General features: G+C 42.3%; 1 protein-coding gene across 2 annotated transcripts in view; it reads left to right on the top strand.

The window, feature by feature from the left end:
• Window positions 1-16,230, top strand: part of LOC135517264 (LIM zinc-binding domain-containing Nebulette-like) — a 47,873-nt gene that overhangs the window by 25,269 nt on the left and 6,374 nt on the right. For both annotated transcript variants that reach the window (XM_064941405.1, XM_064941404.1), the window contains exon 3: window positions 14,021-14,105. In XM_064941405.1, coding sequence (XP_064797477.1) covers window positions 14,021-14,105 — 85 coding nt within the window. The remainder of the gene's footprint in view (window positions 1-14,020; window positions 14,106-16,230) is intronic.

Genomic DNA, 16,230 nt, shown 5'->3' with positions numbered 1-16,230 from the left:
ATTCAACCACTCCACAAATATCTTGTTAACAAACTATAGTTTTGGCAAGTCGGTTAGAACATCTACTTTGTGCATGACACAAGTAATTTTTCCAAAAATTGTTTACAGACAGATTATTTCATTTATAATTCAACGTATCACAATTCCAGTGGGTCAGAAGTTTGCATACACTAAGTTGACTGTGCCTTTAAACAGCTTGTAAAATTCCAGAAAATGATGTCATGGCTTTAGAAACTTCTGAAAGGCTAATTTACATAATTTGAGTTAATAGGAGGTGAACCTGTGGATGTATTTCAAGGCCTACCTTCAAATTCAGTGCCTCTTTGCTTGACATTATTGTGAAATTAAATCAGCCACGACCTCAGAAAAAAAATTGTAGACCTCCACGTCTGGTTCATCCTTGGGAGCAATTTCCACACGCCTGAAGGTACCACGTTCATCTGTACAAACAATAGTACGCAAGTATAAACTCTATGGGACCACGCAGCCGTCAAACCACTCAGGAAGGAGACGCGTTCTGTCTCCTAGAGATGAACGTACTTTGGTGCGAAAGGTGCAAATCAATCCCAGAACAACAGCAAAGGACCTTGTGAAGATGCTGGAGGAAACATGTAAAAAGTATCTATATCCACAGTAAAACGAGTCCTGTATCGACATAACCTGAAAGGCCACTCAGCAAGGAAAAAGCCACTGCTCCAAAACCGCCAATAAAAAGCCAGACTACGGTTTGCAACTGCACATGGGGACAAAGATCATACTTTTTGGAGAAATGTCCTCTGGTTTGATGTAAGACAAATAGAACTGTTTGGTCATAATGACCATCGTTTGGAGGAAAAAGGGGGAGGCTTGCAAGCCGAAGAACACCATCCCTACCCTGAAACAAAGGGGGTGGCAGCATCATCATGTTGGAGTGCTTTGCTGCAGGAAGGACTGGTGCCCTTCACAAAATAGATGGCATCATGAGGTAGGAAAATTATGTGGATATATTGAAGCAACATCTCAAGACATCAGTCACAAAGTTAAAGCTTGGTTGCAAATGTGTCTTCCAAATGGACAATGACAATGACCACAAACGTACTTCCAAAGTTGTGTCAAAATGGCTTAAGGACAACAAAGTCAAGGTATTGGAGTGTGTGTCCGTGCGGGCGTTGGTGTGGGGGTCCATTTTTGATAGAGGTCATGCTAGTTAGTGCATATTTGGATGGTTATATACCACTGTTCCTAGGCTGTCATTGAAAATAAGATTTTGTTCTTAACTGACTTGCCTAGTTAAATAAAGGTAAAATAAATGTTTTTAAAAAGTAAGCTATATATATATATATATATATATATATATATATATATATATATATATATATATATATATATATATATATATGTATGTCTGTGTTCAAGCCAGGATGAAAAGTATATGTGTGTGTGTGAACAGTGTGCCCTCATGCTTAGTTTGAACTGACTTTTGCTCTGTTTCCTGGGTTAAGAATCCCTCCCACAGTAAAGGGGAGCAAGCCAAGTCATCGTATCTTTCCCTCCTCTTAACGATCCCATTTCTTTGGATCTGTCCTGAGCCAACACATTATGCATTCAACGTTATTTTACAAGGTCAGCTTGAGAACGTTCTCCTTCTGAACAACAACCTGGGAAAGAGTCGCAGTGGAGAGGAGAGGGGTGGAATGAGCCAATTGGAAACTTGTGTAATGAGGCAGGAGAAAGTGACAGTTGTGATTTTCACTGAATTACCTATATTAGATACTATACTGTGTCCCAAACCTCTCCTCAACTACCCCCAGTTGTTAGACTTATTTGATCTATTGCAGAACTAACACACTAGATTCCCCTGGTCAACAAGTCATGAATTGGCTGAATCAGATGGGCTCGGACTGGAATACATGAAATAAGTGGAATGGCTGGGGGAGCTTTGTTTTCATTTCCCATCACATATTGGAAAAACTCCTTGTACATCTGGCCCTTTGAATTAGTAGACCTTAGAGACCTGATTTGAAGCATACCAAAACAAGAACCAAATGTTTGATTCCTACTGTGATCTTTTGTATAGAGGGCATGCAGTTGATGTTGTAGGCCACACCTTGCTTCCCAGACAGGGGCTATGCTGGGAGGTTTAACTAGAGGTTTGAATGTGGTTGGAACTTGGCGCTTCTTGATATGCCACATTTGATGACTTTTTCATATTTTACTGTTTTTCCGACGCAAGGACACACAAAGCAATCTGTTTGTTTAGTTGTTTCAGATGTAGCGGAAGTAAAAGCATTGTTAGCATAGCGAGTGGATGTGCTTTGGCCTGTACATTCCTGTCTTTATGCCCAGGTTGGTCCTTATTAAGAGGTTACCTGTGCTCAGCTGTTGTGGCAACACGTATATAACAGAGGTTATTTGTGCTCATTTTGTTGTGGCAATCACATATTTCTTTCAAGGTCAAACTGATTGTTGTCTCCATTCTGCTACCAGATGGGAAAAAATGAACATGGTAAGAACCTCAAAGTAAATTAAATACAAACAGGGAAAAAAAATGGGGGATCTCACATTCCAGGAGGTTTTTTAATCCGGTAGTCCAGGGATAAATAGCTTATTGTACCTTTCTTTTTTATTCTGGCCAAGGAAGAGGTACCTTGGCTGCCGAGCGAGTGTATGACATCCCACAGAGTAGGCCTTTGTTTCAGGGGATTGGGTTGCGCCGCCCAAACAAAGTGTCCAGCGTTGTCAATGGAGACTGGGGCCACTGAAGTGTAACTCTAGGCCTGGAGAGGGGGAGGTAGAGGCAGCTAAATAGAGGACCTGTAGAGGACAGAGCTCCCACACATACTCACTTATACACACAGGCCACCCACACATACACTCTCTCCTCTCCCCAGGTCTTTTAGCTGTCCGTGCCCAAGAGACGGTAACCAAAGCCGCACATGAAACCTTTCTATGAGCCTCCGCTCCTGTGACAGAGAGAGAGAATGCTTGTTTTGAAGGCACTCTACCTACAAGTTTGGTTTTCCGGAATAGTACCACTGGGACCAAGTTATTTGCCTGTCTTTCTCAACGTCTTTCAGATGCCCTGTGGCAGGACTATTCAACTCCTGGCCTGAGGGGCCATACCTCTAATAAGGAGCTGATTGAGAGCCGTGACATAAACAGAGTGGTGTAGTGACTGGTTCAGACCTGGGACACCAGGTGTGTGGTGATAAAATTAACAAGCAGCAGTACTTGGAACCTCTAGGCCAGGAGTTAAACAACACTACTGACATCTCATTTGTGTTAGCAGTGGTGAAAATGAACTGGAAATAGAGGACCAGAAACAGAAGAGTCGATGCACTTCATTGGTCCTCTTGTTCCTCATCCTCCCTGTATTGTGTAGCTCGTCCCCTAGAGACGTGTTAAGGGATCTCAACAGATTGTTTCCAGGAAGTAATTGTTGTATGGAAAGTGATGTTACATACTGACAGACTTTATTACGGTCACCAATACACAATAACAGTGGTAAAGCCTTCCATAGATATGTCTTATCCGCAACATCACACTGAAAAGCAGTGGCTCTTTTGGGTGGCTATCTTGTTTGAGTTGACCTAGGCTGTGGTTAACTGTGTACTCACATGGGGCTGCCTGTCTATGTCTTTTCAGACAGTGATGATTCTGTAATGTTAGTGTGAGGTCAGTATACTGTACTCTAGTGAAGCTCTAGTGTGAGGTCAATATACTGTACTCTGGTGAAGCTCTGTAATATTAGTGTGAGGTCAATATACTGTACTCCAGTGAAGCTCTATTAGTGTGAGGTCACTGTACTGTACTCTGGTGAAGCTCTGTAATGTTAGTGTGAACTGTACTCTGAAGCTAATGTTAGTGTGAGGTCAGTACTATACTGTACTCTAGTGAAGCTCTGTAATGTTAGTGTGAGGTCACTGTACTCTAGTACTCAATATACTACTCCAGTGAAGCTCTGTAATGTTAGTGTGAGGTCAGTATACTGTAATGCTCTTAATGTTAGTGTGAGGTCAGTATACTGTACAGTCTCAGTGAAGCTCTGTAATGTTAGTGTGAGGTCACTGTACTCCAGTAGCTCTGTAATGTTAGTGTGTCAGTATACTGTACTCAGTGAAGCTCTGTAATGTTAGTGTAATGAGGTCAGTATACTGTACTGTAGCTCTGTAATGTTAGTGTGAGGTCAATATAGTGAAGCTCTGTAATGTTAGTGTGAGGTCAGTATACTGTACTCTAGTGAAGCTCTGTAATGTTAGTGTGAGGTCAGTATACTGTACTCTAGTGAAGCTCTGTACTCCAGTGAAATGTTAGTGTGAGGTCAGTATACTGTACTCTAGTGAAGCTCTGTAGTGTGAGTGTCAGTATACTGTACTCCAGTGAAGCTCTGTAATGTTAGTGTGAGGTCATATATACTGTACTCTGTAATGTTAGTGAAATATACTCTGTAATGTTAGTGTGAGGTCAGTATACTGTACTCTAGTGAAGCTCTGTAATGTTAGTGTGAGGTCAATATACTGTACTCCAGTGAAGCTCTGTAATGTTAGTGTGAGGTCAGTATACTGTACTCCAGTGAAGCTCTGTAATGTTAGTGTGAGGTCAGTATACTGTACTCCAGTGAAGCTCTGTAATGTTAGTGTGAGGTCAGTATACTGTACTCTAGTGAAGCTCTGTAATGTTAGTGTGAGGTCAGTATACTGTACTCCAGTGAAGCTCTGTAATGTTAGTGTGAGGTCAATATACTGTACTCTAGTGAAGCTCTATTAGTGTGAGGTCTGTATACTGTTCTCTAGTGAAGCTCTGTAATGTTAGTGTGAGGTCAGTATACTGTACTCTAGTGAAGCTCTGTAATGTTAGTGTGAGGTCAATATACTGTACTCTAGTGAAGCTCTGTAATGTTAGTGTGAGGTCAGTATACTGTACTCTAGTGAAGCTCTGTAATGTTAGTGTGAGGTCAGTATACTGTACTCTAGTGAAGTGAAGCTCTGTAGCTCTGTAATGTTAGTGTGAGGTCAATATACTGTACTCTAGTGAAGCTCTGTAATGTTAGTGTGAGTCAGTATACTGTACTCTAGTGAAGCTCTGTAATGTTAGTGTGAGGTCAGTATACTGTACTCTAGTGAAGCTCTGTAATGTTAGTGTGAGGTCAGTATACTGTACTCTAGTGAAGCTCTGTAATGTTAGTGTGAGGTCAGTATACTGTACTCTAGTGAAGCTCTGTAATGTTAGTGTGAGGTCAGTATACTGTACTCCAGTGAAGCTCTGTAATGTTAGTGTGAGGTCTGTAATGTTATACTGTACTCTAGTGAAGCTCTGTAATGTTAGTGTGAGGTCAGTATACTGTACTCTAGTGAAGCTCTGTAATGTTAGTGTGAGGTCAGTATACTGTACTCTAGTGAAGCTCTGTAATGTTAGTGTGAGGTCAATATACTGTACTCTAGTGAAGCTCTGTAATGTTAGTGTGAGGTCACTGTATATACTGTACTCCTGTAATGTTAGTGAAGCTCTGTAATGTTAGTGTGAGGTCATGTTATACTGTACTCCAGTGAAGCTCTGTAATGTTAGTGTGAGGTCAGTATACTGTACTCTAGTGAAGCTCTGTAATGTTAGTGTGAGGTCAGTATACTGTACTCCAGTGAAGCTCTGTAATGTTAGTGTGAGGTCAGTATACTGTACTCTAGTGAAGCTCTGTAATGTTAGTGTGAGGTCAATATACTGTACTCCAGTGAAGCTCTATTAGTCTGAGGTCAATATACTGTACTCTAGTGAAGCTCTATTAGTGTGAGGTCTGTATACTGTTCTCTAGTGAAGCTATATTAGTGTGAGGTCAATATACTGTACTCCAGTGAAGCTCTGTAATGTTAGTGTGAGGTCAGTATACTGTACTCTAGTGAAGCTCTGTAATGTTAGTGTGAGGTCAGTGCTCTGTAATGTTAGTGTATACTGTACTCTAGTGAAGCTCTGTAATGTTAGTGTGAGGTCAATATACTGTACTCCAGTGAAGCTCTGTAATGTTAGTGTGAGGTCAGTATACTGTACTCCAGTGAAGCTCTGTAATGTTAGTGTGAGGTCAGTATACTGTACTCCAGTGAAGCTCTGTAATGTTAGTGTGAGGTCAATATACTGTACTCCAGTGAAGCTCTGTAATGTTAGTGTGAGGTCAGTATACTGTACTCCAGTGAAGCTCTGTAATGTTAGTGTGAGGTCAGTATACTGTAGTGAAGCTCTGTAATGTTAGTGTCAGTATACTGTACTCTAGTGAAGCTCTGTAATGTTAGTGTGAGGTCAGTATACTGTACTCCAGTGAAGCTCTGTAATGTTAGTGTGAGGTCAATATACTGTACTCTAGTGAAGCTCTGTAATGTTAGTGTGAGGTCAATATACTGTACTCCAGTGAAGCTCTGTAATGTTAGTGTGAGGTCAATATACTGTACTCCAGTGAAGCTCTGTAATGTTAGTGTGAGGTAACAGTATATACTGTACTCTGGTGAAGCTCTGTAATGTTAGTGTGAGGTCAGTATACTGTACTCTAGTGAAGCTCTGTAATGTTAGTGTGAGGTCAATATACTGTACTCCAGTGAAGCTCTGTAATGTTAGTGTGAGGTCAGTATACTGTACTCCAGTGAAGCTCTGTAATGTTAGTGTGAGGTCAGTATACTGTACTCCAGTGAAGCTCTGTAATGTTAGTGTGAGGTCAGTATACTGTACTCTAGTGAAGCTCTGTAATGTTAGTGTGAGGTCAATATATACTGTAGCTCTCTAGTGAAGCTCTGTAATGTTAGTGTGAGGTCAGTATACTGTGAAGCTCTGTATACTGTCCAGTGAAGCTCTGTAATGAGGTCAGTATACTGTACTCCAGTGAAGCTCTGTAATGTTAGTGTGAGGTCAGTATACTGTACTCTAGTGAAGCTCTGTAATGTTAGTGTGAGGTCAGTATACTGTACTCTAGTGAAGCTCTGTAATGTTAGTGTGAGGTCAGTATACTGTACTCCAGTGAAGCTCTGTAATGTTAGTGTGAGGTCAGTATACTGTACTCTAGTGAAGCTCTGTAATGTTAGTGTGAGGTCAGTATACTGTACTCCAGTGAAGCTCTGTAATGTTAGTGTGAGGTCAGTATACTGTACTCCAGTGAAGCTCTGTAATGTTAGTGTGAGGTCAGTATACTGTACTCTAGTGAAGCTCTGTAATGTTAGTGTGAGGTCAGTATACTGTACTCAGTGAAGCTCTGTAATGTTAGTGTGAGGTCAGTATACTGTACTCTAGTGAAGCTCTGTAATGTTAGTGTGTGAGGTCAGTATACTGTACTCTAGTGAAGCTCTGTAATGTTAGTGTGAGGTCAATATACTGTACTCCAGTGAAGCTCTGTAATGTTAGTTAGGTCAGTATACTGTACTCTAGTGAAGCTCTGTGTCTGTAATGTTAGGTCAGTAGCTCTGTAATGTTAGTGTGAGGTCAGTATACTGTACTCCAGTGAAGCTCTGTAATGTTAGTGTGAGGTCACTGTATAGCTCTGTAATGTTAGTGTGTCAGTATACTCCAGTGAAGCTCTGTAATGTTAGTGTGAGGTCAATATACTGTAATGTTAGTGTGTCAGTATACTCCAGTGAAGCTCTGTAATGTTAGTGTGAGGTCAGTATACTGTACTCCAGTGAAGCTCTGTAATGTTAGTGTGAGGTCAGTATACTGTACTCCAGTGAAGCTCTGTAATGTTAGTGTGAGGTCAGTATACTGTACTCCAGTGAAGCTCTGTAATGTTAGTGTGAGGTCAGTATACTGTACTCTAGTGAAGCTCTGTAATGTTAGTGTGAGGTCAGTATACTGTACTCTAGTGAAGCTCTGTAATGTTGAAGCTCTGTAATGTGAGGTCAGTATACTGTACTCCAGTGAAGCTCTGTAATGTTAGTGTGAAGTATACTGTCTGTAATGTTAGTGTGAGGTCAGTATACTGTACTCTAGTGAAGCTCTGTAATGTTAGTGTAGGTGTATACTGAGTGGTCTGTAATGTTAGTGTGAGGTATACTGTACTCTAGTGAAGCTCTGTAATGTTAGTGTGAGGTCAGTATACTGTACTCTAGTGAAGCTCTGTAATGTTAGTGTGTCAGTATACTGAGTGAAGCTCAGTATACTGTACTCCAGTGAAGCTCTGTAATGTTAGTGTGAGGTCACTGTACTATAGCTCTGTAATGTTAGTGTGAGGTCAGTATACTGTACTCCAGTGAAGCTCTGTAATGTTAGTGTGAGGTCAGTATACTGTACTCTAGTGAAGCTCTGTAATGTTAGTGTGAGGTCAGTATACTGTACTCTAGTGAAGCTCTGTAATGTTAGTGTGAGGTCAATATACTGTACTCTAGTGAAGCTCTGTAATGTTAGTGTGAGGTCAGTATACTGTACTCTAGTGAAGCTCTGTAATGTTAGTGTGAGGTCTGTAATGTTATACTGTACTCTAGTGAAGCTCTGTAATGTTAGTGTGAGGTCAGTATACTGTACTCTAGTGAAGCTCTGTAATGTTAGTGTGAGGTCAGTATACTGTACTCTAGTGAAGCTCTGTAATGTTAGTGTGAGGTCAGTATACTGTACTCTAGTGAAGCTCTGTAATGTTAGTGTGAGGTCAGTATACTGTACTCTAGTGAAGCTCTGTAATGTTAGTGTGAGGTCAGTATACTGTACTCTAGTGAAGCTCTGTAATGTTAGTGTGAGGTCAGTATACTCCAGTACTCTGTAATGTTAGTGTGAAGCTCTGTAATGTTAGTGTGAGGTCAGTATACTGTACTCCAGTGAAGCTCTGTAATGTTAGTGTGAGGTCAGTATACTGTACTCTGTAGTGAAGCTCTGTAATGTTAGTGTGAGGTCAGTATACTGTACTCTAGTGAAGCTCTGTAATGTTAGTGTGAGGTCAGTATACTGTACTCCAGTGAAGCTCTGTAATGTTAGCTCTGTAATGTTAGTGTGAGGTCAGTATACTGTACTCCAGTGAACTCTCTGTAATGTTAGTGTGAGTGTATACTGTACTCTAGTGAAGTAATGTTAGTGTGAGGTCAGTATACTGTACTCCAGTGAAGCTCTGTAATGTTAGTGTGAGGTCAGTATACTGTACTCTATACTGTACTCCAGTGAAGCTCTGTAATGTTAGTGTGAGGTCAGTATACTGTAATGTTAATGTTAGTGTGAGGTCAGTATACTGTACTCCAGTGAAGCTCTGTAATGTTAGTGTGAGGTGTATACTGAGTGAAGCTCTGTAATGTTAGTGTGAGTATACTGTACTCCAGTGAAGCTCTGTAATGTTAGTGTGAGGTCAGTATACTGTAATGTTAGTGTAGGTCAGTATACTGTACTCCAGTGAAGCTCTGTAATGTTAGTGTGAGGTCAGTATACTGTACTCTAGTGAAGCTCTGTAATGTTAGTGTGTCAGTATACTGGTGAAGCTCAGGTATACTGTACTCCAGTGAAGCTCTGTAATGTTAGTGTGAGGTCAGTATACTGTACTCCAGTGAAGCTCTGTAATGTTAGGTGTATACTGTACTCCAGTGGCTCTGTAATGTTAGTGTGAGGTATACTGTACTCCAGTGAAGTCAGTATACTCTGTAATGTTAGTGTGAGGTCAGTATACTGTACTAGTGAAGCTCTGTAATGTTAGTGTGAGGTCAGTATACTGTACTCTGTGAAGCTCTGTAATGTTAGTGTGAGGTCAGTATACTGTACTCCAGTGAAGCTCTGTAATGTTAGTGTGAGGTCAGTATACTGTACTCCAGTGAAGCTCTGTAATGTTAGTGTGAGGTCAATATACTGTACTCATCTCAGGTCAGTATTGCAGTGAAGCTCTTTCATCATCTTTTTCAGAGGATCGTATGAGAGGGGAAATGGTTCAATGGTTTATTCAAATCCCAATTATCTTTTGCCAAAACAGCAGCTATTCTTCCATAAAATATGTCAAGAAGCAAAACACCGATACACTGATACATCGATACATAGACAAGAACAGTAACACATTTAAAATGCAAGGAGATGACCATTTTAGCAAATGTTCTTTCTTACTCAGAATAACTTACAATGTACCCTTATCACACCCACAATCTTTGTTTAATGTCTAACACATTGAGCGATGTGGATATGCTAATAGTCAGGGCTTGGATTTGTACTTTAGTGGTAGAATAATGTCCAAAATGGTTGCTTCCACAACGTCATTGTTAACAGACATCTATTCAAATTCCCTCTCCCATCCTCTCGCTGCTCTCTGCTCTCCAGTGTGGGAATCTTATGAACAGTGGCGACAAAGTGACAAAGCCTGTTGTGTTTCTTTACAACACAAGTTACCTCTTGCTGAGTGAGTGTTCTGTGCGGTCAGTAGGGTCATACTGAGGTCATACTGAGGGGTCTGGTATTTTGGACAGGTAGCAGGAAAACACATTGATCAAATTCTGTACCGTGTAAGTAGGAAAACCTCAAAAGAAAGGTTGATGGGTATATTGGCAGCAAAACCCTTCAAGAGAGATGGCAGGGAATGAGGCTGAAAGAGAATGGGAAGCAGAGCCCCTCAAAACACCAAGAGCTCCAGTTTAGTGGAGTGGTCAAACTGTCCTCTCAGCACTGTTCTGAATGACAGCTCTCCAGCCTTTTAAGGAGTTGGTATTTTATCAATAGGACAGCCAGTTGGGGCCTCCGGGTGGCGCAGTGGTTAAGGGCGCTGTACTGCAGTAAAGCTCAGCTGTGCCACCAGAGACTCTGGGTTTGCGCCCAGGCTCTGTCGTAACGGTCCACGACCGGGAGGTCCGTGGGGCGATGCACAATTGGCCTAGTGTCGTCCGGGTTAGAGAGGGCTTGGCCGGTAGGGATATCCTTGTCTCATCGCGCACCAGTGACTCCTGTGGCGGGCCGGGCGCAGTGCTCGCTAACCAAGGTTGCCAGGTGCACGGTGTAACCTCCAACACATTGGTGCGGCTGGCTTCCGGGTTGGATGCAGAGCGGCTTGGTTGGGTTGTGTATCGGAGGACGCATGACTTTCAACCTTCGTCTCTCCCGAGCCCGTACGGGAGTTGTAGCGATGAAACAAGATAGTAGCTACTAAAAACAATTGGATACCACGAAATTGGGGAGAAAACAGGGTATTAAAAAATAAAATAATAATGATAATAATAATAGGACAGCCAGTTGAACACTGGAGTAGGGAGTGTAAGCAGGGGGTCAGATTTGAACCCACGCCGGCACTGTTATGTGTGCGTTCTGAGCGCTAGAATTGAGTCTACATCGCTCTACTGTTTTTAAGACCTGGGAAACCCGTCTGTAAAGAACCAACCCCTTACTTCCAGTACCTGTCTTTACCCCTACATTTAGTGAGCGATGTTCCAGTACTTTGCATGTTCAACTTAAATAAGCTGCTTTTTACCTTCCTGTTCACAAACTTCAGTTCAATACTTAAAATGTTTACACAAGTGTTTGCTTGGTGTTCTGCCAGACTGTTTTAAATAAGGAAAGTTAGACAGATGGGAAAACATGGTCCGTGTAACCCCAGCCTTGTGGTTGTTGTTAAGAGAATGGTTGTTTACAATCTACCATTGTAAGTTTTTGTTTTTGATGTCTTAAAACAAATATTATTTTAGGTTTATTTGTGGAAATCGCAAAACATGCAGAAATATGAAAAAAAATTAACCCAATATTATTCATACCATAAAAAACGAATCAACATGTATACTCAACAACTTTAGCTACTACTAAGAGCTTTTCACACTACTGAGCGGAGCTGGCCTGGTTACGCATCCATCATAGCTGTTGGAACTGTGCTGAAAGAGATCTCCTCCATCTCTCTCTTTCTCAGTCATCTACAACAATCAACTGATCTCCCTCACTATCTCTCCATCTCTCTCACTATCTGGCCCTCTCTCAGTATTCTGTCCATCTCTCTCACTATCTGGCCCTCTCTCAGTACTCTGTCCATCTCTCACTATCTGGCCCTCTCTCTCAGTACTTTGTCCATCTCTCTCACTATCTGGCCCTCTCTCAGTATTCTGTCCATCTCTCACCATCTGGCCCTCTCTCTCAGTACTCTGTCCATCTCTCTCACTATCTGGCCCTCTCTCAGTATTCTGTCCATCTCTCTCACTATCTGGCCCTCTCTCAGTATTCTGTCCATCTCTCTCACTATCTGGCCCTCTCTCAGTATTCTGTCCATCTCTCACCATCTGGCCCTCTCTCTCAGTACTCTGTCCATCTCTCTCACTATCTGGCCCTCTCTCAGTATTCTGTCCATCTCTCACCATCTGGCCCTCTCTCTCAGTACTCTGTCCATCTCTCTCACTATCTGGCCCTCTCTCTCAGTACTTTGTCCATCTCTCTCACTATCTGGCCCTCTCTCAGTATTCTGTCCTGTCCATCTCTCTCAGTACTCTGTCCATCTGTCTCACTATCTGGCCCTCTCTCAGTATTCTGTCCATCTCTCTCACTATCTCTCTCCTCTGTCTCTCTCACTATCTGGCTCTCTCTTTTAGTACTCTGTCCATTTCACTCACTATCTGGTCCTCCCTCTCTCTCTCTCTCTCTCTCTCTCTCTCTCTCTTAGTACTTTGTCCATCTCTCTCACTATCTGTCTCTCTCTCTCTCTCTCAGTACTCTGTCCATCTCTCTCACTATCTGGCCCTCTCTTTTAGTACTCTGTCCATTTCCCTCACTATCTGGCCCTCCCTCCCTCTCTCTCTCTCTCTCTCTCTCTCTCTCTCTCAGTACTCTGTCCATCTCTCTGTTTTTGATGTTCTCTCTAGACTCCCATGTGTACAGTCGGAGACCTTTGCCAGCTCCCCCTGGCATCCTTAGTCACAGCCTGTGAGGGATGAAGTGTGGTCAACCACTTCATCCCTTCATCCCTCCATTCTTTCCTACCTCTGTCCCTCTATCCCTCCCAGGCAAACACATTCAAGGGCCCTTCATCCCCTTCCAGCACCCTCTCAAACACAGACAGATCCAGCCTCCTATTTCCTCACTGGACATGGGGCATATCAGAGGGATAGTTTAGGTGTGATTTCCATGAACCCTATCCAACCAGACTTTTACTTTATGTTTTCATCATACATTCATTTAACAATAAGCTTTATTGAACCAATTTGCACTTTACTTGGACCAAACATGCAATCTTGAAGCTCAAGAAGACCAATATGTTTGTGTTTGATTTGTTTGTTTGTTTGCTTGTTTGTGTGTATGTGTGCGTGTGTGTGCGCGTGTGTGTGCGTGTGTGTGCGTGTGTGCGTGTGTGCGTGCGTGTGTGCGTGCGTGTGTGGGCGTGTGTGTGCGTGTGCATGCGTGTGTGTGCGTGTGCGTGTGTGTGCGTGTGTGTGCGTGTGTGTGTGCGTGTGTGTGCGTGTGTGTGTGCGTGTGCGTGTGTGTGCGTGTGTGTGCGTGTGTGTGTGCGTGTGCGTGTGTGTGCGCAGTTTGCTCTTTTGCTTTGAGTTGTCATTCCATCATTCAAACCAAAAGGCTGTGGGCAGAGCCTAGTGTTTCCCATGTAACAGTGATATGTTTGTCACCTTTGTTCAGGTCATTCAAAGTTTCCCTTTTTCAATGTTGTCATCAGGTCATAGCTGAACTTTCCGCTTTTAGACTTTTCAATAGGCAATTGTTTTAGCATTGTATTGCCTGTGCCTGTTAAGTCCTATTCACATTCTACATTTTCTATTCTCAACACAGTGTATATCTGGGCTTTTGGGGAATGTTTATTAGGAGCATTTTACTTGATGATTGTTCTTAAAAGTTGTCCATATGCCAATAGGACTCAGTTGTTGTAATTGTGGGTCTGAAAAGCTCGATCCTTTGTGAATAACCAAAATGTAGGAGACAACCTTGCACTCAAATATACTTGACACTAACTTTTGGGGAATTAATTAGCTGACTTTCTACTTTACGTTAAGGATGGTAATCATGAAAATGTCTCCATTCTTTGCCATTAGATTATAACACAAAATAATTTGTGCAAAGGAAAGGAATCGTCTTCTCATAGCAGTAGTTCAATAGACTTTGTCCATCATTCACATATGTACCTCCCTACCCTTTCTCTCTCCAGGCACTACCCCAAGCAGTCCTTCACCATTGTGACTGACACCCCAGAGAACCTGAGACTGAGACATCAGAGTGAATTGCAGAGCCAGGTGAGATGGCCTTCAATTTTTGTGTATGTCGTCAAATTCACATCATTTTCAGGTGCTGGGCTGGAAAACACATTGTTAAAAATGAGGGAACTAGAGGATCCAAACTTCTATGTCGTCACAGAGGTGTAATATGCCACAGCAGTGAAACACCACTCCCATGTTTTGCTCCTTTACTATACCTCCCTTTCTGCCTGTATCTGGCTGTCAGATCCCTAACTCGCCTGTACAGGGACACACAGCCAGGGCCCATCTGTCAAAGAAACACAGACACACTGGGTGTCTGTCCACATGCCAGTCCTTTGGCTCAGAACACAGCCAAAAGGAAGAGACAGGAACGTCAAAGGGAGGGAGGGAGGGAGGGAGGGAGGGAGGGAGGGAGGGAGGGAGGGAGGGAGGGAGGGAGGGAGGGAGGGAGGGAGGGAGGGAGGGAGGGGGAGGGAGGGAGGGAGGGAGGGAGGGAGGGAGGGAGGGAGGGAGGGAGGGGAGCTCACTCACAGGATCTGTCTGATTTGGTTTACCCTGAATCTCTAGAGCTGTATTGCTTTCATTCTGCAGTCATAAACACTGCGGATCATCTAAAGGCATCAAACATGTGTCTGAAGACACGGATAGCGTTTATATGTATTCACAAGCAAGGCTCTCAGCTCTCTCTGTAATGATGAACTTCTGACTATCAGAATCATCAAGGTACTCTCATCATCCTCTTCATACAGATTATTGGATCGTATAACTTGTATTAATCATCAGCAGCTTCCATTCCCCCACTCTCATATAGACTCATGTATCCATAGCCACTGATCAAATGATGTACTCTATAACTACAGATCATTTGATTGTTAGTTACTTATATGTGCCATTTAGCACAGGCTTTTATACTTAGTGTCTTACAGTAGTGCGTGCATTAATTTTTGTGTAGGTGGCCCCAGTGAGAATCGAACCTACAATCCTGATATTGTAATTTCCTTGCAACTGAGCCACACACAATCACTTTACTGTATGTCAACATTCATCCAACTGTATCAGTGCATTAGGGTTTATTGCACACACACACACTGTAACAACCAGTGGATAGGAAAATACCATCTTGTCTCTGTTTCACACACAAGCAATCCATTCTTTGGCCTGTTTTTTGGAGCACATTCTCAAAGGCGGTGGCGCGTCAGTAATTTGGTTATTTAAGCTTGAAGCAACTAATCTAAGGGGCCGATAGGGCTCCGGCTCCACTGGAGATTTCCCTGATTAACCTATGGTTCTATTTACATGGCCCCAAAGAGATAGGATCAAGTGTTTAAAAAAAATTGTTGTTGGAATATCTATTTTAACATTCCTACTCCTAATTTAGAACTACACCAGTAATTGTTTCTACCTGTTTCTTTTCGGTGCATCACAATCTTTTTTTAACGTTTTTTTTAAGGAGAACAGAATTCCGATCTCCTTAGGTATTTTTATTATTTTGATGACAGGATATGAGCAGAAGCAGGGAGACAAAGTAGAGGGAGCATGAGGCTAATGCGGGGATCGGTAGAGACTCTGAGATAGAAAATGGTATATCAGAGTCTCTATGTGACCAGTAGAGACTCAGAGCTAGAAAATGGTATATCATACACTGCAGTTGAGGAACAATGGGAAAGCCATTCTTCTTTTGAAAGTTGATACAATTGTAACCCCACTTTTGAGAAAATGGCCCTTGAATGTTTGGTACACCTACTGGAGAGCTCTTCTTTGTCTAAACCCAATCAGTATCATTCACACCCTCTTAAGCCTTAGCCCCATCCACCTCTTTAAGGATTCACATATGAGGCCATGTGCTAAACAGAGTGAGTAGTTTAGTAAACAACCAAAGATGTAGACTAGTGGTAGCCTACAATAAGGAAAAACTCCAGGTAAAAATACGCTACCTGGCTAACTTGAAAAGAAAAAAAAGAAAAAGAAGATTGAAAAATACCTGGCTAACTCGATGGGTAATGTAATCATCATGGCAAAGTAGAGTCTTTTGTTCAGACATGTAGCTAGCTAGCTAAACAATAAACCGACATAATCCCACCTCATACTACTACCAATACAAACATTGTCAAAGCTGTAGTATGACTCTGTAGGTAGCTAAAGCTAACCAACCAGGTTCAAT

This window comes from Oncorhynchus masou, chromosome 28 (genome assembly GCF_036934945.1).
Source record: "Oncorhynchus masou masou isolate Uvic2021 chromosome 28, UVic_Omas_1.1, whole genome shotgun sequence".
In the NCBI taxonomy this organism is placed as follows: domain Eukaryota; kingdom Metazoa; phylum Chordata; class Actinopteri; order Salmoniformes; family Salmonidae; genus Oncorhynchus; species Oncorhynchus masou.
Note: the sequence above shows the minus strand (reverse complement) of the source record. Positions and strands in the feature narration are given on the sequence as shown.